The sequence below is a fragment of the Siphateles boraxobius genome, unplaced genomic scaffold (assembly GCF_051911475.1).
Source record: "Siphateles boraxobius isolate OS27281-9 unplaced genomic scaffold, OSU_SipBor_1 19, whole genome shotgun sequence".
In the NCBI taxonomy this organism is placed as follows: Eukaryota; Metazoa; Chordata; class Actinopteri; order Cypriniformes; family Leuciscidae; genus Siphateles; species Siphateles boraxobius.
This window is the reverse complement of record NW_027508799.1, coordinates 4760001-4782116: the sequence shown is the minus strand read 5'-3', so window position 1 is coordinate 4782116 and position 22116 is coordinate 4760001. Positions and strand designations below refer to the sequence as shown.

General features: G+C 39.4%; 4 protein-coding genes across 7 annotated transcripts in view; 3 read left to right on the top strand and 1 right to left on the bottom strand.

Moving 5' to 3' along the window:
* Window positions 1-22116, top strand: part of LOC143741621 (uncharacterized) — a 399552-nt gene that overhangs the window by 32985 nt on the left and 344451 nt on the right. The window lies entirely within an intron of this gene.
* LOC143741618 (uncharacterized) overlaps window positions 1-22116 on the top strand; it is a 548742-nt gene that overhangs the window by 320866 nt on the left and 205760 nt on the right. The gene's annotated exons all lie outside the window — the stretch shown is intronic.
* Window positions 725-16615, bottom strand: LOC143741615 (uncharacterized). 3 transcript variants are annotated; one of them, XM_077233877.1, is made up of 8 exons: window positions 16382-16615; window positions 15353-15499; window positions 13286-13327; window positions 9375-9577; window positions 8950-9036; window positions 7516-8523; window positions 7206-7374; window positions 725-1343 (listed from the first exon to the last, which is right to left on the bottom strand). In XM_077233877.1, exons 4-8 carry the CDS (start codon window positions 9571-9573, stop codon window positions 1214-1216), a joined length of 1593 nt encoding a protein of 530 aa, XP_077089992.1. In that variant the 5' UTR covers window positions 9574-9577; window positions 13286-13327; window positions 15353-15499; window positions 16382-16615; the 3' UTR covers window positions 725-1213. The 3 variants fall into 3 exon arrangements, with proteins under 3 accessions (XP_077089992.1, XP_077089991.1, XP_077089993.1); XM_077233876.1 differs by lacking the exons at window positions 15353-15499; window positions 16382-16615 and adding an exon at window positions 14439-14524; XM_077233878.1 differs by lacking the exons at window positions 15353-15499; window positions 16382-16615 and adding an exon at window positions 14439-14524 and having other exon boundaries at window positions 1067-1343; window positions 13270-13327.
* Window positions 17092-21797, top strand: LOC143741476 (uncharacterized). Of its 2 annotated transcripts, XM_077233797.1 has the most exons (4): window positions 17092-17326; window positions 18050-18244; window positions 18328-18407; window positions 20597-21797. In XM_077233797.1, the coding sequence occupies exons 2-4, from the start codon at window positions 18242-18244 to the stop codon at window positions 21429-21431; spliced, it is 918 nt and encodes a 305-aa protein (XP_077089912.1). In that variant the 5' UTR covers window positions 17092-17326; window positions 18050-18241; the 3' UTR covers window positions 21432-21797. The 2 variants fall into 2 exon arrangements, with proteins under 2 accessions (XP_077089912.1, XP_077089911.1); XM_077233796.1 differs by having other exon boundaries at window positions 17092-18244.

Sequence of the window (22116 nt, the reverse complement as noted above, 5' to 3'; positions counted from 1 at the left end):
ATTTATTAAGTGTCGACTGTAGACTCCCCAGGTAAATTTATTTATTAAGTGTCGACTGTAGACTCCCCAGGTAAATGTATTTATTAAGTGTCGACTGTAGACTCCCCAGGTAAATTTATTAATTAAGTGTCGACTGTAGACTCCCCAGGTAAATGTATTTATTAAGTGTCGACTGTAGACTCCCCAGGTAAATTTATTTATTAAGTGTCGACTGTAGACTCCCCAGGTAAATGTATTTATTAAGTGTCGACTGTAGACTCCCCAGGTAAATTTATTTATTAAGTGTCGACTGTAGACTCCCCAGGTAAATGTATTTATTAAGTGTCGACTGTAGACTCCCCAGGTACATTTATTTATTAAGTGTCGACTGTAGACTCCCCAGGTACATTTATTTATTAAGTGTCGACTGTAGACTCCCCAGGTAAATTTATTTATTAGGTGTCGATTGTAGACGCCCGCAGGTAAATTTATTTATTTAGTGTCGACTGTAGACGCTTGGGTGTCGATTGGAGACGCACCAGGTAATTAGGTTCCAGGTACGTAGGAAAATTCTACCACATAGATGTATTTAAATTAAATTCATTTTATAACATACAGTCTAAAGGCGCTGCTTTAAGACGAGACACGGCAGGCAAAAACATCTGGGTTTTTTTCACTGGTCAATTTTGAGATTTTGGGATATTTGTCTTCGATAACACACATAAGGAGACATAACCAACACGTAAAATTACAGTAATTTTCCTTTATTCAAAAAGCAGTTTTCATACAATTTTCTTGAGCTCTCACACATCCCTTTTAAATGTTTAATTCAACAATATACCAATATAACAATTAGTATAACTCTAAATACAGTTTTTACATAACATTCTGTATTTTCTTGAGCTCTCACACATCCTTTTTAATTCAACAATATAACCATTAAGTATAACTCGTTCTAGTTCATAACTACAACAATACACAAATATAAAAATTTGTCAACAGATAAGATTAGAAAAAAAATAAATAATAATAATTAAACACTCAAATTTGTCACTCTTCAAAAATTTTGTTAATCAGTGAAAGCACCTTTGGACTAACTGCCAGTAGATTTTTAATGTTTAATTCAACAATATACAAATATAACCATTAGTATAACTCATTTTAGTTCATAACTACAACAATACACCAATATAAAAAATTGTCAACACTCAGATTTGTCACTCTTCCAAAATTTTTAGTCCATCCATTCATAGTCTGCAATTTTGTTAATCAGTGAAAGCACCTTTGGGCTGACTGCCAGTTGCTTTCTTGATGTGCTCTTTTCTACTTTTGATCGCTTCTCTGGGTTTATCTTGAAAAGGCATCTGTCGAATAAAAAAGAAAAAAGAAATCTCAGTAATAAATCATGGACTGTAAAATATGCTCTTAAAGGTTGTATCAGTGATTTCTGGCCCAAAAATAAATGTCTAATCTTTCCTAACGATCCGCTAGCTGCTCGCCCCATAAGCATGCCGTCCAAAAACCGCGTCTCTGAAGGCAGCCTAGGCTCTGAGATCTGCACACAAAAACAAATGGGTATAACCACCACTCAAAACCAAAATAAACAGTGTTCCAACCAATCACTGACAGGGGCGGGTGTTGCTCCGATTTCGCGTCCAGCCGTGCACGAGTGCAAAACCTCACAACACCCGCCCCTGTCAGTGATTGGTTGGAACACTTTATTTTGGTTTTGAGTGGTGGTTGTACACATTTGTTTTTGTGTGCAGATCTCAGAGCCTAGGCTGCCTACAGAGACGCGGTTTTTGGACGGCATGCTTATGGGGCGGGCAGCTAGCGGATCGTTAGGAAAGATTAGACATTTATTTTTGGGCCTGAAATCACTGATACAACCTTTAATATATTAGCAATAAAAGTAGCAGAATAGTGGGAATATGCACAGGGGATGCTTGTAGTGGACATTGGCAACAAAGATGTGCATGTGAGAGGGTGTTGTGTGTGAGAGAGACTGTATGTTGTGAGTGCATGTGTATGTTGAGAGCGTATTTGAGGGAGTGTGAGATGTGCGAGAGTGAGTATACATGAGAAAGTGAGTGAGGATGCGTGTGAGAGAGTGTATGTGAGGATGTGTGTGAGTGAGTGTGAGGCTAAGGATGTGTGTATGAGTGAGTATGAGGATGTGGGTGAGTGTGAGGATGTGTATGTGTGTGTGTGTGTGAGAGTGAGTGTATGAGAGGATGTGGGTGAGAGAGTGAGTGTGTGGGTGAGTGTGAGGATGTGTGTGAGTGTGTGTGAGAGTGAGTGTATGAGGATGTGGGTGAGAGAGTGAGTGTGTGGGTGAGAGAGTGAGTGTGAGAATGTGTGTGAGTGTGTGTGAGAGTGAGTGTAAGGATGTGTGTTAGTGAGCGTAAGAGAGGATGTGGGTGAGAGTGAGTGTGAGGATGTGTGTGAGTGAGTGTATGAGAGGATGTGTGTGAGTGTATGAGAGGATGTGTGTGAGAGAGTGAGAGGATTTGTGACAGTGAGTGTGAGGATGTGTGTGAGTGAGTGTATGAGAGGATGTGTGTGAGAGTTAGAGTGAGGATGTGTGAGAGAGTGAGTGTGAGGATGTGTGTGAGAGTGAGTGTGAGGATGTGTGTGGGAGTGAGTGTGAGGATGTGTGAGAGTTAGAGTGAGGATGTGTGAGAGTTAGAGTGAGGATGTGTGAGAGAGTGAGTGTGAGGATGTGTGTGGGAGTGAGTGTGAGGATGTGTGAGAGTTAGAGTGAGGATGTGTGAGAGAGTGAGTGTGAGGATGTGTGTGAGAGTGAGCATATGAGAGGATGTGGGTGAGAGAGTGAGAGGATTTGTGTGACAGAGCGAGTATGAGGATGTGTGTGAGTGAGCGTATGAGGATGTGGGTGAGAAATTGAGAGTGAGGATGTGTGAGAGAGATTGTATGTGAGGATGTGTGAGAAAGTGAGAGTGAGCGTATGAGGATGTGGGTGAGAGTGAGTGTGAGGATGTGTGTGACAGAGTGAGTGTGAGGATGTGTCTGAGAGTGAGCGTATGAGAGGATGTGGGTGAGTGTATGTGAGGATGTGTGTGAGAGTGAGTGTGAGGAAGTGTGTGTGAGTGAGCGTATGAGAGGATGTGGGTGAGTGTATGTGAGGATGTGTGTGACAGAGTGAGTGTGAGGAAGTGTGTGTGAGTGAGCGTATGAGAGGATGTGGGTGAGTGTATGTGAGGATGTGTGTGACAGAGTGAGTGTGAGGAAGTGTGTGTGTATGAGGTGCCCCGAGGGACATTATTCAGAATTGCATGCACATACATGTACTTTTCCTCTCACATACACATATGAAACCAAATTCATTCACATACTATAGTGAAATGCTCACACACATACAAGTGAAATGCTTTTACAAACACAACTGAAACGCTCTCATACATACAACTGAAATTATTACGCGCACACACACAACTGAAATGCTCACACACACACAACTGAAACGCTCACACACACACAACTGAAATGCTCTCATACATACAACTGAAAATATTACGCTCACACACACAACTGAAACACTCACACACACACAACTGAAATGCTCACACACACAACTGAAATGCTCTCACATACACAACTGAAATGCTCACACACACACAACTGAAATGCTCTCACACACAACTGAAATGCTCACACACACAACTGACATGCTCTCACACACACAACTGAAATGCTCACACACACACAACTGACATGCTCTCACACACACAACTGAAATGCTCTCACACATACAACTGAAATGCTCACACACACAACTGAAATGCTCTCACACACACACAACTGAAATGCTCTCACACACACAACTGAAATGCTCACACACACAACTGAAATGCTCTCACACACACACAACTGAAATGCTCTCACACACACAACTGAAATGCTCTCACACACACACAACTGAAATGCTCTCACACACACAACTGAAATGCTCACACACACACAACTGAAATGCTCTCACACACAACTGAAATGCTCTCACACACACAACTGAAATTGTTCCGCCCCAATGATAATGAAATAAGCAACAATCTTAAAATGTTTAAATTTATTGAAGTAACAAGTAGTATCAGTATAGTAACAAGTTGTATCTAAATACAAATTAACTATCTACATCAAATAACAGCAAGTTCAAAAATAAAGAAAATAAAAGTGCAGCTGTGTCAAAATTTGTATCAAGTTCAAAAATAGAAAATAAATAAAAGTGCCACTCGTCATAGCATCCCCTGGTTGGGGGATGTGGACTAACATAATATTGTAGGCTACTTAAAAACGTGAAATAAAAAAAAAAGTATATAGCCTATTACACATATTAAAATAGACATAACATTTGATATGGGATTAAAATGATGGGCAGTGTATAAGATATAAACTAATAATTGATTATTTTAATATTCCTTTGTTCCGATTAGAGCATGTGAGCGGAGAGAGAGAGCGCATTTCTGAATATTCCTCCGCTCGCTCATTCCGCTCAGGGTCGCGCGCGCAACCCAGAATGTTCTGCTGGCTCGAAAATATGTGGAATAAGGGCTGTCTCCGACTAAAGTTTTTTTCTAGTCGACTATAGCTGTTCATTTAAGCCGTTAGTGGACAAATCGCCCCATTATATTAATTTAATTACTTAAATAGGCTATACAGGATAATGAGCGTTATATTGCCGCACTCAAGCTCACGCATAAAGCTTGCCACAAAGAACCGGCAAAAGTAATGATTATGAATGTATAAAAAATAGCAAGGAGACATTTAATTGTTTATTAATAAACTGGTGTTTTCTGTGTTGCTGCAAAGATGAAGTTGACGATGCGGACTCGCCATCAACGAATAAAGAGCATATAAAAGAAAATTTCCTCCCGTTTGGTGCGCGCCACCTGTCACGTCTCTATTCCCCACCAGTGGGGCGCGCCACACACTTCGAGAACCGCTGGTGTAGCGCGATTGGCGGGCGAACGAACCATAGGAACGAACGGTCAACTTCGGTCGCTTGTATTGTGAAAGGCGCGCTTTTGTACTATGCCTTCTTTCAACAGCTTCTAGTTCTTCGTCTTGAGGTGCACTACTGCCACCAACTGGACTGGAGACTTTTACCACCTTCCGTTTCAACTGAAATGCATGCATACAACATACTGAAATGCTTGCATACAACATACTGAAATGCTTGCATACAACATACTGAAATGCTTTTCAGTTGTGTGAGTGAGAGCGTTTCAGTTGTGTTTGTAAAAGCATTTCACTTGAATGTGTGTGAGCATTTCAGTTGTGTGTGTGTGAGCATTTCAGTTGTGTGTGTGAGAGCATTTCAGTTGTGTATGTGAGAGCATTTCAGTTGTGTGTGTGTGAGCATTTCAGTTGTGTGTGTGTGAGTGTTTCAGTTGTGTGTATGAGCGTAATATTTTCAGTTGTATGTATGAGAGCATTTCAGTTGTGTATGTGAGAGCATTTCAGTTGTGTGTGTGTGAGCATTTCAGTTGTGTGTGTGTGAGTGTTTCAGTTGTGTGTATGAGCGTAATATTTTCAGTTGTATGTATGAGAGCATTTCAGTTGTGTGTGTGAGTGTTTCAGTTGTGTGTGTGTATGCATTTCAGTTGTGTGTGTGTGAGCGTAATAATTTCAGTTGTATGTATGAGAGCGTTTCAGTTGTGTTCGTAAAAGCATTTCACTTGTATGTGTGTGAGCATTTCACTATAGTATGTGAATGAATTTGGTTTCATATGTGTATGTGAGAGGAAAAGTACATGTATGTGCATGCAATTCTGAATAATGTCCCTAGGGGCACCTCATATGTGTGAGTGAGCGTAAGAGAGGATGTGGGTGAGAGAGTGAGGATGTGGGTAAGTGTATGTGAGGATGTGTGTGACAGAGTGAGTGTATGAGATGATGTGGGTGAGAAATTGAGAGTGAGAATGTGTGAGAGTGTATGTGAGGATGTGTGTGAGAAAGTGAGTGTGAGGATGTGTGTGAGAGTATGTGAGGATGTTTGTGACAGTGAGTGTGAGGATGTGTGTGAGTGAATGTATGAGAGGATGTCGGTGAGAGAGTTAGAGTGAGGATGTGTGAGAGAGTGAGTGTGAGGATGTGTGTGAGAGTGAGTGTGAGGATGTGTGTGAGTGAGTGTGAGGAAGTGTGTGTGAGTGAGCGTATGAGAGGATGTGGGTGAGAGAGTGAGGATGTGGGTGAGAGTGTATGTGAGGATGTGTGTGACAGAGTGAGTGTGAGGAAGTGTGTGAGAGTGAGCGTATGAGAGGATGTGGGTGAGAGATTGAGGATGTGGGTGAGAGTGTATGTGAGGATGTGTGTGACAGAGTGAGTGTGAGGATGTGTGTGAGAGTGAGTGTATGAGATGATGTGGGTGAGAAATTGAGTGTGAGGATGTGTGTGACAGAGTGAGTGTGAGGATGTGTGTGAGAGTGAGTGTATGAGATGATGTGGGTGAGAAATTGAGTGTGAGGATGTGTTCCTATGAGAGGATGTGGGTGAGAAATTGAGAGTGAGAATGTGTGAGAGAGTGTATGTGAGGATGTGTGTGAGAAAGTGAGTGTGAGGATGTGTGTGAGAGTATGTGAGGATGTGTGTGACAGTGAGTGTGAGGATGTGTGTGAGTGAGTGTATGAGAGGATGTCGGTGAGAGAGTTAGAGTGAGGATGTGTGAGAGTGAGTGTGAGGATGTGTGTGGGAGTGAGTATATGAGAGGATGTCGGTGAGAGAGTTAGAGTGAGGATGTGTGAGAGTGAGTGTGAGGATGTGTGTGGGAGTGAGTATATGAGAGGATGTGGGTGAGAGTGAGTGTGAGGATGTGTGTGGGAGTGAGCGTATGAGAGGATGTGGGTGAGAGAGTGAGAGGATTTGTGTGACAGTGAGTGTGAGGATGTGTGTGAGAGTGAGCGTATGAGAGGATGTGGGTGAGAGAGTGAGGATGTGTGAGAGAGAGTGTATGTGAGGATGTGTGAGAAAGTGAGAGTGAGCGTATGAGAGGATGTGGGTGAGAGAGTGAGGATGTGTGAGAGAGAGTGTATGTGAGGATGTGTGAGAAAGTGAGAGTGAGCGTATGAGAGGATGTGGGTGAGAGACTGAGGATGTGTGAGAGAGAGTGTATGTGAGGATGCGTGAGTGATTGAGAGAGTGAGTGTGCGAGGACGTTGTGTGAGACAGAGAATGTGATAGGTTGTTGACTGACATTGCTGCTTTTTTACCTTTGCAAGAACTCCAGGGTTGCTCCTTGGTCTGCTGGGTATGAAATGTTCAAGCAGTAGTATGAGGCAAACATCAACCTGACAGCACCAATGAAGATGGTGATGTGGCTGTTAACTATCACTTGGTCCACAGATAACAAAAAGTACTCTGCATTCAAAGGAGAACTTCCTGTTGTAACATATGCATAAGAAAAAATAAGGGATCTTTAGCACTGTGACAAACTGAGCCCAAAGAACATACATTTCAGTAATTATTAAATATTAGAAAAAATTATTAAAATAGTTGTACTTTAAAAATATTCAAACATACCACACACAATTATGCAGGGTGTCCTTGGAAGTTCAGCACAGTCCACTTCAGAGGGCAGGGTTGTCTGATCCACTTTATAGAACATCTGGTCCTCTCTCTCGCTGAAGTACTTGAGAACTAGCTGAAGAAACCCAGCAGTGTTGACATCATCCACATTCTTGTGAAGACATTCTTGTGACATTTCTCTGAAGATTGTCTCCATCTTTGCTGTCTTGTCACTACACTTGAAGTAGGACACAACTCTTGCACACTTACTTGCTATGCTTTTATCAATGTCCATTCCTGTAAGCTCTTTAAAATGAGTCTTCATGCCAACTGTCTCAAATAAATATGGCCATTGATGTGTCAAATCAGAGGTCTCAATACCACTGATGATGTCTTTTCTTTGGGTAAAGAAGGTGGCCCTCATCATGTTCTCAATACATTTGGTGTCAGGGCACCTTTCTTTGTACATTTTCTTCAATTCCTCCTGTACACGTTTCTGGGAATCAGGCGTTTCATTAGGTGGTAGCCGCACCGGTTGCCAGTTTAAACACCCATAGGTGTCTAGTCTTTTCTTTCTACATGGAGTATCTTCACCTTCACTGTTGCTAACAGCTTGTCTCTTTAAAGAAAGTGATGTGTTTCCTCTCCTCACATTATCCACTCTGCTGATCATCTGTTTGATGACTGAATCATACCCACTGCCTACAATTTCACCTTCAATGACATCTCTGAATGCCCCAGGATATGCCTTGGCCATCTTTCTTGCAAGCTCACTGATGTGTTTCTTCCCGGGTGTTGGACATATTGTTAATATTTCACTCACTATCAGTCGTATAATTTCAAGTCTCTCACTTTTTGTTGGTCGTGTCCCTGTTTCCAGTTTTCCGATGATCTCAGATGGCATCTTCTTCCAAGGAATTTCAAAACTATAATGCCAGCTGTTGTCAGGCAGTTGATGAGGTTCGAAACCAACACTTGAACTAGATGTTAACACTGAGTTTGAACTCGCTGAGCTATAGGCACCTAAAGAGATGCAGAAGTACACAAAGAACATAGGCTGTTATAAAATAATGCTACATACACTGTAAAGCCATCCATTTTTCCACACAATGTAAAATTTGGGGTATGGGTTAGTTAATGTTTCAATTCATCAAAGAAACAGATTATACACTAGGAGATGCCAGAGCTGGAAGAGCCTCACATATTTACATCTGGGTTTTATAATATATTATGGTTTTTCAATAAATTATGTCTTGTACAACAGTGTGTGAACATTATTTAAGGTTGGGTATATCATTGAAAAACACCTAACAAGCAAATGCAGGTGTGATGAATGAAATGTTCACCCTACGATTCTTTATGTGAAAAATGAATCCTAAAAATACTAGGAGTAGATCTAAAATAGAGCTAAATGTCCCATTAAAGGCATTCAGTACACAATGTACTCACCAGAAAGGGACATTTCATCAGGACTGTCACAGGCTTTATTTGAGGACAGTCGGTTGCTGGAAGGGCTTTCAGACACATCACTTTGACCTTAATAAAAGACATAATCATAGACTCATGTTGGGTAATATATTTTGCAAGAGTAATACAAATCCAGTAAAATCATATACACAAAGAATGGATTTCTTAGTACGCTTTTTTTCTTTAAAGGTTAGTTAATACAAAAATGAAAATTCTGTCATTAATTAAATTAATTGATTTTGTTTCTCAGTATAGTAGTTATAAAAGCGATCCGCGTCGTGCCGTTTTATAAAAGCGCTCCGCGTTGTGCCTAAAAACACCCCTTAGCTGTTCTAAATCCACTGTAAAGCTTCACGGGGCTTATTGCTTAAATATGAGTTGCATTATATACAAATTCAAACACATACTTGTGGATTTGAAGCATGACAGGAGTCTTCTTGCTTCCACTGGCTTGAGGATGGGAAGAAGGTCACTCTCCTGGACATACTTAATGTCCTCGCGCTCCTGGACTCCTAACTCCCCCAGCGCCTCAAGCAAAGGCTCAAGCTGGCTCATTTTTGGAAGAGCTGATTTAATAAAAGAGGCAAGAGCACTCCTTCCATCCATGACACTACAGAGAGACAAGACAGACAACTAGTCCAAATGCGTTTCCCAAAAGTTAATCATAGAACCGTTGACACTAATGGTCTCTATGATCAACTAGGCTTGTGGGAAACGCAACACAGGTTTCTCAGATCACTGTTCTTTATGCACAACTCAAATAATACGCAAGTAGTAAAAGCTGCTTAACTCTCGACCATATAGTCACCTCCAGCTAAAATTAACAAAATATCACAAACCATTCAGTTTAACATTTCCTCTTAGGGACTCTTACCACCATTGCTCATACGAAGGTGTGTTTAGGGTATGTTCACTTTTGGCATTGTGTTGGGATGGAGTCAAAAGGTACGAATTTTGAACTCTTAATAGCTCATTGTATATAGCCTAACAGTCTTGATTTGTTCAAAAATGTAAAATGGAGTACTATTTCTCTAGAAGATTTGTGTATAGCAGGAGTGCCCTGTCCTGTCCCTGGAAATCTACCTATCTGCAGAGTTCAGCTCCAACTCTGCTCAGACACAACTGAAGCAGCTGATTAAAGGGTTAGTTCACCCAAAAATGTAACTTCTGTCATTCATTTTCATTTTTGGGTGAACTAACCCTTTTAATAACTTCAGAAGAACTTGTTGATTACAAACAGGTGTGTTTAATCAGGGCTGGATCTGAACCCAGCAGGTAGGCAGACCTCCAGGAATGGACACATTTGCATTCATCTTTATTAGTGCTAGGCAATGATTAATCGCATCCAAAATAAATGTTTGTGTTTACATTATGTATAAGTATTTTGTATATATAAATACACACACATGCATGTATATATTTAAGATTTTTTTTTTATTTATGTGTAAAATATTTATATTTATAAATAATCTAAATTATATATAAATGTATATACAAGCAAATATTTCTTAAATATATACATGCATGTGTGTGTATTTATATATACAAAACAATTATACAGCACACACACACATATCATGTAAACATAAAACTTTTATTTTGGATGCGATTAATAGCTATTAATCGTTGCCCAGCATTATCTTTACTCTGTGTCAACAATGCTATGTTTTAGTGAAATTACTTTTGTCCCAAAAAGCTTGTACGCAGGCAATGGATAATAATCCAGTTTGAGCTCTGCTTTCCTACACTTCATGCTCTGCCTTGCATCTTTCACTTCATATAGTCCGAACTCTGGCAAATAGGACACATCATGAGGTGTAACAATAAAGTACACATGCTTCTCCTCCTTCACAAGTATGAGCTCAATTTGTTCGAATTCAGTTGACTCGCCTTGGCTTAAACAAAGAAAGAACCCCTTTTTATACAGAGTGCCTATCCACTGTATCTCTGTAGATGCCACAATATTGGGTTCGTTGTCAAAGGTTGTTCCCACAGCAGTGTGCACTACACTGCTATACAGTTCAGCGTGGAAAGGAGTGAAATTCTTTGCCACCAATAAGGGTGCAAAAAAGGAGCCTGAATGTAGGTATGCTTGCAGAAGCTGGTGGTTCCTAACAAGCGTTTGACACACGTTTTTGAAATTTTGTGTTCTTCGCGCACATCTTTTGAAGTACGAATGTTTGCTTTCAAACCGCATTGTCCACAACCGTATTAGTGGGCCCAATTTCAGTATCAACGCAGGATAGTGAGTGAGGAAATGATGCTTTGGTTTCAGTTTGTGTGTAGGAAACATTTCTTTCCTTGCCTCTAGATAGTCACGGATCTGAACATTAAGCAAAGCAATCTGAGGTACTGATATTCTAGGAGCACAAATTACCTCCACTACCTCTTTCAGCTGGACAGTGAGTTGCCAAACTGGATCCTCTGTATCTGTGATCTTCTCACCAATTATAACTGGTAGAAGCCTCAGCAAACACCATTTTTCTGCTGCCTGGCCACCTAATTTTACACCCTTTTCAGAAACATTCGAGGGTGTAGAATTACTGTCAGATCCTTGGTAGGTAAACTGCCTGATTCTGCGATTAAGTTCAGAATATGTAAAGAATTTCTTCACCTTGACAAAATAGTTGAGGTAAATGGCAAGGTCGGATGCCACTACACCCTCAAACAAATCATGGCCAATACAGGGTGGCAGGCCTGGCTGGCAGACATGAAAAAAAGCCAGAGAATTAAAGACGGAGTTGAATTTCAAACCTTTGGCTTCACTAGCATCATGATTCTGCAGCTCTTCAACAGTGTCATTGTAGTCTTGAACTGTGCGGATCGGAGCCTGGTGCTCCAAATTATCTAGCTCACTTCTTGTTACACTACAGTATCGGCAGAAATAGCGAGATGTACTAAAGTTTTCTGTGAAACCCCCGATATTATGCGAACCCAAATTATCGCCTGCGATGCAAAAGATTGTTGCCTTCACATTGTTTCCATGTATGTTCAGTCCATTTGTCTCCAGTTCTCTAAGATCAGATATCAGTGGAGAGAACACTTTTTCGTGGCCAAATTGTTTGAAATCAGCTTCTCGGCACAAAAGCAAAAGCTGCATGTTGTCAATAGCGGATCGATGAAAAGGATCAAAGTTTGCTAAAGTGAAGTACACCCCAAGCATCTTGTGTTTTTTCTTAGCAGATCCAAGGGGATTAACCACCTCGAATGCATCTTGATACAGGATCACTTTCAAAGTGGCACCTGGCTCCGAAAACAACTGATTGGATTTGAATACCAATCCATCACACACATCATTTAAAATGAGAGGAGTACTCTCATTCTCAGATGTACAACATTCTTCCCATACAGCAGGATCTTTCAGTAGTGCTGTTAATGTGTCTTTTATGGGAATATTTGGGCATGCCTCTCCTTTCTGTTTTCATCAATCCCCCAAAAAATGCATTTTGGATGCACATATGGAAAGTTTTCCTCAAAGTACTGTTTTCTCTTGTACTTTGTGGAAAGAGCAGAGCTGCATGATGCATGAATATCCATGTCATCTAGGGTTTTCAAAGCATCTTCAATTTCTGTCTCAGAGAGTTTAGTTTTTGCTCTAAGAGATACTTTAAGTTGATTCTTTGTGTACTGCTGGCACACTCCACTAAGTTTATTAATCTCTTCTACGATTAGCTGTACTGTTGAGGAAGGGATCAGGTGCTTTGCCTGCAACTTCATGAAAAACATGGACAGATTTCTCATGTATAAACTTTTCATTTGAGCAGGGTCCAGCATATCCTCCTCATGCCCATCGTCATCTGCCCCTTCATCTGAGTGGCTTTCAGTAACAGAGAACTGAGACTCACTAGGAACTGAAGGAAGACAGTATGCACCAGAGACATGCAAAGCTGTAGAGTATTTGTGCTTTCTAGATAGGTGGGACGTGAAAGATGATTTCACTGAAAATAAGCGATCACAGTTTTTGAAGGGGCAATGCACCTGATCTCTTTTTGAAATGTGAAATTTAAGGTGACCCAAAATATCTGAAAGATCAATCAACTGTTTCTGACAGTTTGTAACTTCACATGTGAAGGGTCCCTGCAGAGACTCACATTGTGACGTAGAAGATGACTGCCGATGATGACGGTAAACATGACATTTAAATGCGTTATAATTTCTGAAGCGTAACTTACAACCTGCCATGCAACATGCATATATGTAATGTGCCTCATTTTTGTGTAGCCCTTGATGTTGTACATAACCTTTTAGGGTTTTCACAGAAACACTACAACTATTACAAGTGTAATCTGCAAACATCTTTACATGGTGCAATGGTCACCTTTCCCCCCTGATCTTGATTTTAGCAGCTCACGCAACTTATCTGCAGGGAGAAACAAAAACAAGCATGTTAGTTGTTAATTATCTTAACATGTTAAGAAATCTACAAAAATTCTAAGAAATATATTGATAAATGTATTATACATTTTATTGTATCTAAAGTAATTTAGCGTTTTAAGTAGTTAGGGTTTTTGATGAAAGATTACAAGGGCATATTAATATAGGAAAAAAATAATATTGTGCATGGATAACTCATTTATACTCATTCAGCACTGCAACATTCTGTAAAAAAGTTATAATTTTCACTTTTAATTTCATGGCTACTAAACTGACTAACTACTAGTGCATTCAACTGTTTGAATCAGATCATTTAAAAAAAACACCCCACAAACTCGAGTCGTTCGTTCATCACGTGACAGCCCCGGTGTTCCCGAGTCATATGAAAGATTCGTTCAAATTAAACGATTCGTTAATGACCGACCCATCACTAAGCTCCTCATGAGTTGGGGGTTGAAGTTAAGAGGTTTGACTGACAGGTCCAACGGAGTCAAGCAGTTTAGTCACAAGCTCTTTTTAATACTTTTCATTGGTTAAATAATGTTAACTTACTTGAAAACCCCATAGACAGAAGTAAAGGGTGACTTAATGATGAACGTATCCAACCTCGCCTCGGAAAACGGCTATTTTTAGCTTTAAGACGACACATACGACTAATATATAACTTTAACGCTACATATTAGGCTACTGGGCAAGTGGAATATATACGTAGGCCTAATATCATCGAAAAAATAGCGGGATTCGTCGACGGCTGTTTGGCAAATAGCCTAACTTACATTACGTTTTACCTCAGGTGGAAAAATGGGCCTAACGTTAACTTAGATGGTAATAAAATGCAACAAAAATCCTAAAAATTACAAAACTTTGAAGTAGGACTTGGCTAAAATCAAACAAAAAGAAGAAAAACGTAAAGTAACACGGTAACGTAACGTTATACCATCAACCAAGACCTGCATTTTAAACATTGTCAAGGTTTTAAATAATTAACGTTACCGGCCTGCGCCCAAGTTTAAAACACAGTCAACACGATAAACGGTAAAAAAATGTCCAAATATCTCACATATAGTAATGATGAAATTAGAAAACATGAATTTTACCTGCTTATCACTTCACATCCAAGATTGACGGTTAAGATGTCCAAGGTCGAGTGATTTCTGTGACCTGTCGCGCGCGTAGTTATCCCACCACTGTGTGCTTAGAAGGGATTGTATCCTTGCGCCAAGGCGGGAATTCCTTCAGTTCGAATTTTTTAAATCTCAATAGCTGTCATTTAAATATCAGCGTACTTAAAGAAATAATGTATTATTATATGATATTATATTATAATATTATGAGAATAAATGCGTAATAAACACTGAACGCAGCAGAACTACTTTGACAAGCGGAACAAGATGTCCGCTGCGAACAGTCGTAGAAGTGATGGACCTGATTCTTTCGGATAGGTCGTTAAAACGAACCGGTTCAAAAACTGATTCACCAGGCTCTTTTACACAGTCAATGACGTACAATGTTATAATCAAATAACCTAATAAATAAATAAATAACTAAAAATTGAATAAACTTGTCTTAATTAACAGACCAATTTCATAAACAATGTTTATTTCTCTCTTTTCATTCCGGTAAAAGGTATATAAATGCTAATCTATTAATTATTATGTAATATTATATAAATATAAAAACTTTTTTATATATATTTGTGAAGTATTTATACATTTGCATGTCTTCACAGTATTTTTTCTGTAAAAAAAAAAACAATAATAATGTTTTTAAAAAATCTATTTTTTTGTTATGCACATTTGTTTGTTTTTCATGTAATTTTACACAGGAAATGTACATTTGCAGTCTATTTCTGTAATTTGACGTTTTTTTACCACATTTAATAAAAACATGAAAAATCTGTAAAATAAAACAGTAAAATTCCATAAAACTACAGTTTTTTTTTACAGTGTAGGTAATCAACTGGGGAAAGTTCATGGTGATATCTGCTATTTAAAAATGTTACCCTATTCACCTGTAGTGTCTTGCTTTATGTGGCTTTGCAGTCCATTCACCCTTCTTTGACTTTGGGAAAACGACCTTGTACATAGATTGTCCTGCTGATGTTGTTGCCTGCTCACGGTCTGCATTTTCATTGTAATGCATGGCTGCAAGGTACAACCTACAGTAAATGAACAAGATAAAATATGAGTTAAAAAATGACATATTTGGAATGAAGTACGCACTAATGCATATCTGAATTTAAAAATGGTACAAAATGTCTAGTCACCTTTATTTATATAGCGCTTTTTACAACACAGATTGTTATAAAGCAGCTTGACAGAGATAACAGGAAAATAATGAAACAAAGTTTGTTTCCAGAAGGAAATAGCGTTACAGTCCAGCTTTAGAAAGTTCAGTGATGGTTTGTTTTTGTTGTTAAAATTAATTGTTTATTATATATCTGAATTATATACACTTGTCAATGCAGGCAGATCAATAATATTGTTGTAACATTAAATGTCCCAAGCTAAGCAAGCCAAAAGGCGACAGTGGCAAGGAACCAAAACTCAGGTGACAGAATGGAGAAAAAAAAAAACATGGGAGAAACCAGGCCAGTTCTCCTTTGGCCACTGAACGAACAGTGTATGATTATGATTCAGGCAGTGTTACGTTCCCTCTCCAGTCTAGGGTATTTTAAAGAGGGAGTATCAATAAAAAAAAAGATAAAACCAAAAAGAAGTGTCTAAATAAATGTGAGAAATCTCCTTTTCCTCTATCCCAGCTCTAATTGTCCTTCCCATTTATGTACAAAAGATTTACACAGCACCCTTTGATTTGCACCAGGTCACAAAGAGTATGCTTATTAGTTGTTTTCTTTTTATTAAAGGCTTAATCAATATATTTATAAAACAAACAAAGATCAGTAAACAAATTAAAATAATAACCAGATCGTCAGGAGAGGGCCAGGCCAAAATAACAAACAAAACAGGGGCTTCCTAAAGTTTAAACCCAGTTAAATTCCCTAACAAAAAGAAATCAAAATTAAAGACAGTTATCTTACCTCTCTCCCTGACTAACGAAAAATAAACAGGAGAAAAGTTTAGGAGTGGATAATCCAAACAAATTGGCGCCCGTCTCCCTACGCGGTTTTACTCTTCAAACTCACACAGTCTAAAGAGTCACTGTATAGTGATGTGTCCTCCCGTATCGAGGCTTCGAAGCGTGTGTCGAGTAATCCGGGATGATTTCTGTGAAGCGCTTATCGAAGCTTATGTCGGTTGACGTAAGTGGTGACGTTTGAAGCCTCGCGAGCGAGCCGCCTGTACCACGTGACTGCTTCAGGAAGTGGTTCGCGGTTTGGCGGTCTATTTGAAATATAAGGGCCAGCAAAATGCAATGGATTCCCCCTCACATTTTGTGGACTTGGGACTTTGCGAGTTTGTTAGCGATCTATTCAAGCTTCTTTTTTTGCGATGGAACCATGTGATGTCATTAAAATCACACTGCACGTTTTACATTTATTGTCCACTTGATGGCACAATAGAGCAAATGACGCACCATGAAGCTTCGGCACATGAGTGAACCAATTGGATGGAACGCTTCAATGCTTTATGAAGCTTCATCTCGTCATCACTATCACTGTACTGAAGACAACAGATTTCACAAAAGTTTTACAACTGCAGTTAACACCAATGTGTCTGGGATAGCTGAAGAGCGATTGCTCCTGAACCCAGTTTCTTTGCTGCTTTATACACGCTCCTACTAATAGGCTATATGCACACTCTCTTCCGCATTCCAAGTCAGCCAGCTAAGTCACATCCGGTGTCGCCGGCGCACGTAGCGTCAATAGCAACTATGGCGTTTTTCACTCGGTCGCTTCAAGATGTCCCTAGGGTTACGGTCAACGACGTGAGTCGAATTATACAAACATTGTGTCATACATCGACAACCAAGAAGGAGAAGGGCTTCAAGTTGTACGTTTCGAGCTACATCCACAATTTTGAAGGTAAGATCTGGACGTGTTCTGTGTTTACATGCCCTTAGCATGCATGCTATCTAGCTAGCGCAGCAGGTGTAACGTAGGCTATGTGTCTGTGTCGGTCTGTCTACTATTATGTGTCAATTACATCTAATTTTCCTAACGCCTTTGTCAATGTCAGTTTCAAACAAGGATTCAAGTACAGGAGAGGTAACCATTAGGGCTGAGTGCTACAGATCAATGAGGAAAAGCCAAAAGCCTCACACCTTGAGCGTAAGGGAAAGTTATCCTGCAGGTTCAGTGCAGGCTGTTTCATGAGACAGGTTCCGTTCGTCAGATCAAGTTTCTGTGAATCATCGCATAATCCTACTAAAGGTTATTTTAAATACATATTTAATTTACCCTACCATTAATAATATTGGTGTGTTGGAATATTTATCGATTTTTAAATATGTAACGTACGTTAGTAAGCACTGGGATTCACAGAAACTGAATTCTGTTTCACTGCATTGACACACGTTCTGTGTCCACTGTTGATGATGAGTAAAGTGAGAAATAAATATATTAATAATAAATTATATTTTGGCTACAATTTTAGCTCCTACAAATTTAGTAGTTTTTTATGTCATCTTTATATGTCGATGGTACATATTATTTGTTTGTTTTGTCGAACATTCTCACTGTACTCATGCATTCTCCTTTTTAAAAACTGCACTTTTATTCTATTGTAACAGATTTGTGTATTTTCAGGTTGTGCTTAGGGATGCCCGTCCTGTGCAGCTACAAAGCTGCCAGTGTACCTGTGTGGCAGGTACAGCTTTGTGTAATCATGTGGCAGCACTGTTGTACCAGACTGCACATTATTGCCAGCTAAGAATCACCTCTGTTCCCCCAACACACAGCTGCACAGAGACTGAACAGAAATGGCATAAGCCAAGAACCATGGTAACTAATGTTTCTAACAGGGTACTTTGATTCTATTTATGGATATTTCTGTTTATTGATAACCTTTTTTTGTTTAAATGCAGGGTGTTAAACCTGGTCTGGTTAATGACATGGTGATTCTTTCAGCCAGACCCAAGGAACGAAAACTGGTGGAAGGCATCAGGTTAGTATTGTTGTTATTATCATTAAAGACATTTTCTGTTATAATCAGTGAGACCTCAAATAAAGTAGTCATCTGATCATATGAGACACATTGTATGTTAATTTCCATTGTTAGTATTTATACTGATAGTTGTTCAAGCAAGAAAGTCCTAACCATCTCTAATGGCTTTTAAAAAAAATAAAGCCTATTTTATTTTTTTATTTTGTTTGTTCGTTCAACTTATATGTAACTTACTTTATGGCTCATTTAAAAACATATATGGTTAACAAACTAACAAATCCACCACAACATGTTATGTCAGGCTCTGTTGAGCTTGTAAATAGCTTCTCTAAATTCTTTTCAGACAAATTGATGTCTATCACTTCTTCCATCACCAAAAACAAGCATACAAGCGACTCAAACTTAATGATAACTGGACCAGCCCACTTGTCAAACCCTCTCTCTACTTTTACTCTGACTACTCCTGTTGCCATAAGTGACCTAATTGTGAAGTCAAATTCTACATCCTGCCGGCTCGATCCTACACCTACTGTTCTACTTAAGAAGTGCGTCCTCGAGGTCGCACCATTCATAACTCACATGATAAACTGTAGTTTAGCCCGTGCCATTGTCCCAGCGGAATTAAAAACTGCTGCAGTGACTCCCATTCTTAAAAAACCTGGCCTTGATCACCTAAACATGGACAATTACAGACCGATATCAAACCTAACATTCTTAAGCAAAATCCTTGAAAAGGTTGTTGCTTCTCAATTATGCTCTTATTTGGATATGAATGGTCTTTTTGAACCTTTTCAGTCGGGTTTTCGCCCATCTCACAGCACTGAAACTGCTCTTCTGCGTGTGGTTAACGACATTCTCTCATCGATGGACTCAGGGTTAATAAACATCTTGATGCTCCTTGATCTAAGCGCCGCTTTTGACACAGTCTGCCATGAATTGCTTATTTCTCGGCTTTCTGATATTGGTATCACTGGTTCCGCTCTTTCCTGGCTTATTTCCTAAATCACTGACAGAATGTATTATATCACCATACAAGGTCATAATTCTGCCACCAATTTACTTACACGGGGCGTTCCTCAAGGTTCGGTTCTTGGTCCACTCTTGTTTATCATCTACATACACCCACTTGGTAGCATCATACGCAGGCATGGACTACAATTCCATTGCTATGCAGATGACATCCAAATTTACCTCACCACCAGCTACGATAGACCATCCCTGCCTGACTCACTCACTGCATGCATCAGGGACATAAAGCATTGGATGTCCCTTAACTTCCTCAAATTAAATGATAATAAAACTGAGATATTAGTGATTGGTTCTCCAGTTTCAGTCAAAAGGATGGACCAGTCCTTCTATATTGATGGTTTCCATATAAAGCCTTCATCACTGACTCGCAACCTCGGTGTCTTATTTGACTCAACTCTGTCTTTTGGCTCTCATATTTCTTCCATTGTTAAAAACTCTTTCTTTCATCTTCGAAATATTGCTCGTCTAAGACCATCTCTCACTTTAGCTGACGCCGAACTCTTAATTCATGCATTAATCACATCACGTCTGGATTATTGCAATGCTTTATTTCTTGGCCTTCCCAAAAAACTTATTGCAAGATTGCAGTACGTCCAAAACTCAGCAGCAAGAGTTCTCACCTCCACCAGGCGTTCTGCTCACATCACTCCGGTGCTTCATGACCTTCACTGGTTACCCGTTTCATCACGTATCCACTTTAAGGTATTGCTTTTAACATATAAGGCATTAAACGGTCTTGCACCCCCATATTTGTCTGATCTACTTTACACCTACCGTCCTGCACGCTCTCTCAGATCAACTGAACTTGGTTTACTGTCCATCCCTCGTTTTCGATTATCTACAGTAGGTGGAAGGTCATTCAGTGTTAATGCGCCAACATTATGGAATTCACTGCCCCTTTCACTTCGAAATATCTCATCAGTGACTGCTTTCAAGACACAGTTAAAAACATATCTGTTTAACATGTACTTCGCCTAAATGTGATTATATGTGTCCTTTGTGATTGTAAAGTTGTGCGTCAGTGTTAAATGTATTATAAAGGTACCTTGTAAAACGACCTTGAGCTTTGGAAAGGCGCTATATAAATAAAACTTCTTCTTCTTCTTCTTCTTCTTCTTCTTCTTCTTCTTATATATATATATATTGTGTCTTTTCCATAGGAGAAACTTGTATAAGGGTGTCAGTTCAGCTCTGCCTGAACTTTCCACACTCAGGGTGGATGAAGTCTACCATGATCTTCCAAGTGATGCGGCTCCACTGATAACAACTATGGCTATGGACATTAATGTTCCTCTGGTTGACTCTGCATTTGGAAAAGTGCAAGAAGGAAGTGTGTTGTCTTATCACATGCCAGCAAAAAGAGTTCCAAAAACCTGTCCCCACCCAGATGCTCCTTCTCCCCCACAGCTGCCACTTCAGGGTTACAGGCTGGGACCCTCTACCTGCTCTTTTGTCTGCACTGAACATCAGCAGCACCACATGATGTCCCTGGCAACAACATTAGAGACAGCACACAAAATTGCCAACAGCACAAAAGAGCAGAGTTCCTGCATTGAGTGGCACCAGCTAAGGCAGCCCCGCATCACCTCCTCAAAATTCAGAGAGGTCTGTCACACCAGGGCACAGAGCTCTGCCGAAAATCTTGCCAAAAGACTTCTGAGACCTAGCCATCAGACTGCAGACATGAGGAGGGGGCTTGACATGGAACCAGCAGCTGTAGAGGAGTACTGCAGAGTAAGGGAGGTTAACCACTATCCCTGTGGTTTCCTTATCCACCCTGACGCACCCTGGATGGGGTCATCACCTGATGGCATCGTGTATGATCCAAAGGGCCAGACAGTGTTTGGCCTTGTTGAGATTAAATGCCCCAATGTAGCAAGCTATGTTGATTGCCCATATATTAAGATCAGTGAGGGCACACACATTAAGGAAATCTCATTCGTACTTTTGGCAGGTCCAGGGCCAGATGTTGATTTCTGGTTTGGACTGGTGTGACTTTGTTGTCTACACACAGGAAGACATGTTTATTCAGAGGATTCCCAGAGACAATGAAATCACCAAAACAATGAAAGAAAAAATTGACTATTTCTTTTTTTATTGTTACCTCTATACTTCCCTATGTAATTAGATTCTGATGGCCTGTCACGCTTCTTTTACAGAATGCTGTTAATTTCTCTTCTCTATTTCTCTTACTGGCAGTTCTAATCTAGCAGCTCTTATCAGTTCAATCCATTTCAAAATATTTGTACATATTTTTGTTTTCTTAATTTTATTACTATGCTTCTTGTGTATTTGTATACTAATGTAATGAGATGTACATATATGAAATCTATTATTTATTAAATTGCATGTTCTTCCTATGAATGTTTTTTTTAGCCTATATTATTTTATTACCTAAAAATAGCATTTTATAACTTTTATTTGTAATTTGGGAGCCATAAACAAAGGTTATTATTCAGTAAATATAATTCACTGTACATGAAAGTGTTATTTTATTACAGATGGCTTAAAAGCACTGGTGAGCTAAAGAACATATAAAATGCAAATAATTCAGTAGTTCTTTATTCAAAGTATGTACAATGTACAGCAGTGCATACATAACATGAGGTACTAGAAAATGTATAATTTATAAAAAGTAATTTACAAAGGTACATTTAAAGAAAGTAGTATTACAAAAATG

Coding starts and splice junctions, on each gene's coding strand:
- LOC143741615 (XM_077233877.1), bottom strand. CDS start 9,573: ATGGATGGAAGGAGTGCTCTTGCCTCTTTTATTAAATCAGCTCTTCCA. Junction 9,037..9,374: donor GTCATGCTTCAAATCCACAA/GTATGTGTTTGA, acceptor TCTTTTATTAAG/GTCAAAGTGATGTGTCTGAA. Junction 1,344..7,205: donor ACCCTGGAGTTCTTGCAAAG/GTAAAAAAGCAG, acceptor TTTATTCGACAG/ATGCCTTTTCAAGATAAACC.
- LOC143741476 (XM_077233797.1), top strand. Junction 18,408..20,596: donor AAACTGGTGGAAGGCATCAG/GTTAGTATTGTT, acceptor TCTTTTCCATAG/GAGAAACTTGTATAAGGGTG.